The sequence below is a fragment of the Vitis vinifera genome, chromosome 7, assembly GCF_030704535.1.
Source record: "Vitis vinifera cultivar Pinot Noir 40024 chromosome 7, ASM3070453v1".
Lineage (NCBI taxonomy): Eukaryota > Viridiplantae > Streptophyta > Magnoliopsida > Vitales > Vitaceae > Vitis > Vitis vinifera.
Genome location: NC_081811.1, coordinates 18271363 through 18277941, shown reverse-complemented (window position 1 = coordinate 18277941; position 6579 = coordinate 18271363). Strand labels below are relative to the sequence as shown.

At 30.6% G+C, this 6579-nt stretch overlaps 1 protein-coding gene across 1 annotated transcript; it reads right to left on the bottom strand.

Annotated features, from left to right (window-relative positions):
- Positions 1–519: 519 nt before the first annotated feature.
- On the bottom strand, positions 520–5832 carry LOC100246586 (uncharacterized). The gene is made up of 6 exons (XM_059738133.1): positions 5537–5832; positions 4687–4929; positions 4496–4550; positions 3476–3591; positions 2363–2632; positions 520–855 (listed from the first exon to the last, which is right to left on the bottom strand). Exons 2-5 carry the CDS (start codon positions 4903–4905, stop codon positions 2393–2395), a joined length of 630 nt encoding a protein of 209 aa, XP_059594116.1. The 5' UTR covers positions 4906–4929; positions 5537–5832; the 3' UTR covers positions 520–855; positions 2363–2392.
- Positions 5833–6579: the final 747 nt, after the last annotated feature.

Genomic DNA, 6579 nt, shown 5'->3' with positions numbered 1-6579 from the left:
ATAAAATAACTTAATGGTATGACTTAAAATAAAAAACTTTAAATAACAAATAAAAATAATTAATTTATTCTTAAGTCCGTATATTCATTTTACATTTTTACCCTCATTTGCCCTTATTATTTTTTTACGATCTCTTTTGCTAGTGCATGATCTTCATTATTACTCAATGTACTTTGCCTTAATTATAATTTATAAAAATAAATACATCAATTTGATGATTTAAAATAAATTTTAAGTTAATTTTATCAAACAATTTTAATACTTAAGTTAACAACTTATTAGCTTAAAATAAGTTTAAGTCATTAAGTAATAAGTATTAAGTTTAACCAAACACCCTCTAAACCAAGTATTGTGATACTTAACATGTGTTAACTAGAAAAAGCTACACAATAAAATTAAGCCGGCAATCATAGAAAACACAATGTGCTAGTATGAACCAGACGATTATGCCATCTAAATTCCATTCAACTGATTAGCCAGAGTACCATCTTCTAAAACCCAGAGCCCTAACTCATTAGATTTTCTCAAATCAAAACACTAAATGCCATTAAGCTCAGTTTATAGATAAGTTATACTACTACTAGAATATCCTGAAAATAACAAAACTATAAAACAAGTACACAAATATCTTAGTCAATTAAATCATCCACTAACCAGAAAGATTTGGCTCCACAGACCCACCCATCATTGCAACAAGGCACTTACACCATGACCATAAAATGATTATGTAATACCAATGTTAAAAATAAAAGAGTCCGATGACATGCCAAGACCCATCATTTCATTCCTCTTTCTATCCTCCAAAAGCCAGTCTTTATAACCCTCCTTATATGCTGAAAATCTTTAAGCCTATGCCTGTCATAAAAGTAGAGCTTCAATAACAGATCCTATGACCCAAGTGTATCCTCTCTTACTCACCCACCCAACAGATATGGCATGTTTACGAAAATATCATGAGAAGATGAACATAGGCTGAAGTGAAGAAGTTAATACAATAACTGGAAAAGATTTCAGCAAGAACTTTGAGTTTAAGCTTCGGGCAAAACTTTGTGTCCATTACTTTCAACCAAAACTCATTGAAACATTCAGTAATTGCAAATATTTAAAAAGACACTAAATTGTTCATAAATATCAAGGGCATGATTTCAATTTGCATCATTCATATATGCCAATTTCTATGATAAGCAATGCACGGAGATTTTACTAACCAAAACAGAAGTTAAAGCAGCTTTGATATTAACAACAAAATCGTTGAATTCATGAATGGGGTTGTTCTCAATTCTAATCACAACATATATTACTTTTTCCTTTGATAAATGCTGGGCAGAGATTCACTAACAAAAAGTAAATCGCTGGGCTGACATTCACTAACAGAAAATTATATTGATTCTAGGATTAAAAACAAAAGCTTTGGATTCAACTACATATATCTGGTCAGGGTCTAAATGATCTAGTAGACTTAAAAGGATGGTCATTTTTTTCAAATGCAAACAAATTTTCTTTTATATATGAGAACAAAGCAAATTGAAATTCATTGTACCAACTAAAGGAATTTACTTCCATTATATTCAAATAACATGATCAGATGCTTTCTTAGATTAAGTGAATCAAATTTAAATATTCTCCAAAATAATTGAAAGAAAGGTATAAAAATTATAGAAAATAGGTTGCCGGATCACACACAGGATGTACATGAGCACAATTTGTTTTAAGCTCCAATCTTGTGTATTTGTTTAAAATTTGCCACTTTACAAATTAAAGAGGAAAAAAAAAAAAAAAACAGAAGTTTAAGGTGTTGTTTGGATATCCTATAAAATGCAAGCTTTTTGCGACTTACCTTAAAAATATAATGAATTTTAAAAACTGTTTAAAAATTTGAGGTATTAAAAATATTTTACTACATCAAATTTTAAAAGTGATTTGTAAAGATAGAAGGTAAGTCCACACTTTTCATATAAGTGTTCCTATATTTTATATCAAAGTTACTACTATTTTTTATTTTTAAAAACAAAAAACTTGAAGTGTATCCAAAAGGGCACTAAGTTAAAAAATTAAACAGCTCAAAGCTCAATTGCATGCAGGCATTCATTTTCATATCACTCCCTTGGTGGGTATTGGTATAATATATACTCTAATAAATCATCATTTACTTAGTCTTAACTTTGCATTTCACATGTTTCAATTTTCAATTTTGCATATCTTATAAACCTCATAAAATTAAACGCTTTTCATTCTGCTTGCTAAAGATGTACAATTTTTCAAATGACCAAAATAGTGTATCAAAATTTCATTCTGCTTTCTAGACAAAATTTTCTACTATCCAATTTTAAAAGAAGATTGGGAAGTGATAGAGCAAACTTACATAATTACATGATTGGCGCAGGCATCACACTCAGCTGGCTGCAGGAAGGTAAATTCTGATGGTATCTTTCATGGTGACCCTTTTCCTACAGGTAGGGCATTTACCCTGGGCAGATATAGCAGCCTTAATGCACATCTTACAGAAAATGTGACCGCATTTTGTTGACATCTCATCAACTAACTGACCCATGCAAATTGGACAGTTGAAGGTGGGCTCCTTGGGTGGCAGAGGCGGAACATGCCAAGTTTGTTCTGGAGGCTTATTCTCTCTCTGTCATTAAGATAGTGAGGCTAAGTACTGAAACTTACATAAACCACATCAACACATGATCACAAGCACACATACACATGCAAGAGAGACTGCCATAAAGATAGTGGAGGTAAGGATTGAAACTTACGCAAACTCAACAGTAACATGAGTTCACATGCACACAAGCACATGAGAGAGATAGAGAGCATTTTTAGCTTCAAAAGCATCAGCATATGTGCAGAATCAGGAGTAAAATTCACAAAATCATAATGCATTCAACATAGTATATCAATAAAATAAATTCAATTTCATCTAAGAAAATCTAATTTGTATGAAGAGTACCAGCACCTTGTTGCATGATCCATAGCAAATGTAGCACATGCAATTCAAGCCCAAGTATTAAAAATATTCATGCCATGAGAGCCATAACTATTTACAGCCCTAAAAGACAATGAAAGTAACTGGAACATGAGCAAAGAACAGATTGAGGATTCAAAACTCAAAAATGAGTCCCTCTTTCTAATGCTGTCCCTAGACTGCATCCAACACCCATTGTCTGGTATACTAAATTTTTTTTCTACTCATGACAACTTCTAAAGTCAACTACATTGACAAAATTGTTTTGATACAGTGGTTAATAAGAGAAGAAAAAACATTTATATATACAGCACCCAAACAAATAAAATACGGAAGAAATGTAAATCATTATGATTCAAGAGTCACTTGTCCGGTTCCCAACCTAAAATGCATCAAATAATTAATACAATATCAACAAAGAGGACTACAGCATAGGATTTTAAGATAAAGAAAAGAAAAAGGAGAATGAACATTATCGCTTTCAGCATGAAGTAATGATGTAATTACCAACAAGCTGTTACTGCTTTCCAAGTTTATATAACGATCATCATTGATAATTGTTTGATTTGGAGGAGCTCTTCTACGCTTGTTGCGGTTATTGAGAGGTCTTGTTGTTTGTCCTTCTGCAATGGTCAAAGTGTTTTGTGAGCTAAACGGAGATATAAGAAGGGGAAAGTATATTGTATCAGCTAATAAAAACACATGAAAAAGAACACAACCACCATTGAACTTGGTGTTTCTCAAGCAATTAAACACAATAATATATAAAGACTGAAAAATGTTAATAGAGAAAAAAAACTATGCATTAACCATTGGGTTATATGAAGATATACACAGATATACGAAGGGTGTAAAAAGAAGGAAAACTACTGTTCAACTTGGTGTTATACATATATAGGAAGGGTATCAGCTAATACAAATACAAGAAAAAGAAGCCACTATCCAATTTGGTGTTCCACAACAAGCTATCAAACACAATGATATATAAAGATTAATTATTTGATTGATTGAGGAAAGAAGGCCGCAATAACCATGTTGCTGTGTACTATACCCAGATATAGGAAGGGTAAAATATATTGTGTAAGCTAATAAGAACACAAGAAAAAGAAGACTGACCCCTAATCCAACTTGGTGTTCCATGAGCTATTAAACACAATAACCTAATATTAATACTTTGACTGATAGAGATATGAAGGCGACAGTATTTGTTATCAATAATCTCTAGCAGTCTATTGATAGCAGATACCATCGCCTTCTTATCTCTGTCAAACAAATTATTAATATTTATATGCTATTCTCCTTAAAAAAAAAAAAAAATCAATCTCTGGCAATCTGTCTGGGAAGGTAACTGTATCAAAAAATTGTTAACCAAAAGGTGCCAAAAGGTAATTGTCTATGAAGACCACAAAAAGACTAAAAATAAGTGTCTGCTAAAGATTCTATGGGGATGTTTGGAATTATTTTGGCACATACACAAAATTGCAAAGCCATTTATTAAATGAAAAATTAAACGAAAACTTTAATTACCCAAATCTACATCAACAACTGTCCTTCCACGAATCCTTCTGGAATTGTTTCTAGCCTAGAATGAGATAACAAGAAAAAAATATATATATGATTAGTAGCAAGACAATGTAAGAAAAAATAAAATAAATTTAAGTAGAGTAAAATGCATTACAAATATATTCAGAAAAAAAAAAATGAAGAAGAAGGCTTACTGCCGCAAAGGCTGTGGCTGAGGATTCAACAACTTCATCATCAATGGCCTCAACATCAATGGCAGCAGGGGGTACTGGCATTGTTCGGATTGAAGGCCCCTCCTGGTCCCTCGTATCAGTGGGTGGTGTATCATTGAGATCCAAGTTCAGAACTGTCTTCCTTCGCCTACTGCTCCTTGCATACCTCAATGGAACTTCTCTTACCCCACTAGCGCTCATGATGTGAGTACGAGTATGCGTTCCCTATCAAAAACAAAAACAATCTTATTTTCTAACATCTTAATGCTCCAGAAACAGCGCAAAAACAGGACAAAAGCTAAAATTCTCAATCACAGAAAAAAAAAATCTGAAATTTTATTTTTCTTTATTTTGCTCCCTTTTTTCGTCAACCAAACAGGGGCAAATCTCTCTTGTTCCAAAACCTTATCCATAAAACATGAAGAATTTTCAATTTAATATGCATATTTCAGCAAAAAGAAAGATCTTGGACCAAATTGTGTCCAATCGGACACAAAATAATGGCACAAATTTTAATCACAAATTTAAGAACCAAGACCAACGATTAAAATCGATTTTACCTAATTTTTCTATTTTGGAAACCTAGATGCACAGAAAAAAAAAAATCCAGAAAGAACAGGGTTTTGAAACTGAAAATTCGATTCTTTTGAACCCTAACAGCAACAAACAACAATGAAATTAATAATAATAGTAATAATAATAAATTAAAATTTTTTTTTTTTTTTTAAAAAAAAAAGAACAGAATCGATCACTCAATCAACCGACCTACCAAACACAAAAACTACGAAACAAAGAAAAAATGAAAAAGATGATCGGAAATGGAAGATCAGACCTTATTAATAGGGTTTTGAGAAGTGAAAAAGAGGAGGATTCGGCGCAGACACACTACGATACAAACAGGCTAAATCTAGAGAGAAACTCCAAAGCCTTTTGCTCTTCTCTCTATGAATTCATGGGTGTCCACACAACAAAGATGTTAATGCCTTCCTAGAGAGAATCAGAAGACGACTCCGCTCAGGAACTTAGAGGATGGCGACGCAAAGCGCGTGCAATGATACGCCCGCTTGCCAGGGCGCGTGTTTGATTTTTGATTTGGAAAAAAATCTACCGTGTTTGAGATGGGCTCCACGGACATCCAATGGTCCATAATTAATAGGATAATTTGATGCTTAAAATACTAGAAGGGAATGTAGTTGATTAAACCCTTTAAATTTAATTCATAAAAATTAAGGCTCCGTTTGGCTATATTTTTGAAAATTTATTTTTAAAAATTATTTTTAAAATAGGAAAAAAAAAGTTTTAAAATTATTTTAAAAAATAAGAATGTTTGACAAGATGTTTTAAAAAATAATTTTTAAAATAAAAATAATAAGCTTATTTGGATGAAAGAATTTGTATTATTTTTTAAAATAATGTCTTACTTTTATTTTATAAATATTTTATAAATTTAATTTATAATAATACAAAATTAAATTCAAGTTAAGCTTTATTAAAAAATAAAATTAAATCTAGTTAAAGATAAATAATTTTTTTAATTATGAAACAATTTTTTTATTTTAGTGAAACAAAAATTACTACAAAATAAAAATAATTTTAACATTTATTTTTAATACAAGTCAAAGCATTTTAATTTTTTTTTCAATTTCTTGCTTGGCCATGATCTCTTATGCTTGTTTGTTATTAGAAATTATTTTTAATTTAAAGAACAAAAAAAGCTTTTTAATGTTTTATAAAAATAAAGATATTTGACAAGTTGTCTTTATAAAAGAATTTTTTTTATAAAAAAAAACAAAAAGATTTGTTTGGATAAAATGTTTAAAAAAATATATTTTGATTTTGTAAAAACATCTTAAATTCAATTTATATATTATTAAT

What these genes read in the sequence shown, in the direction of transcription:
- LOC100246586 (XM_059738133.1), bottom strand. Translation starts at nt 4,905, where the DNA reads ATGAGCGCTAGTGGGGTAAGAGAAGTTCCATTGAGGTATGCAAGGAGC. An exon ending in CAGCCACAGCCTTTGCGGCA is followed by an intron (nt 4,551 to 4,686) that starts GTAAGCCTTCTT and finishes ATCTCATTCTAG; the next exon opens with GCTAGAAACAATTCCAGAAG. An exon ending in AGTTGTTGATGTAGATTTGG is followed by an intron (nt 3,592 to 4,495) that starts GTAATTAAAGTT and finishes TGACCATTGCAG; the next exon opens with AAGGACAAACAACAAGACCT.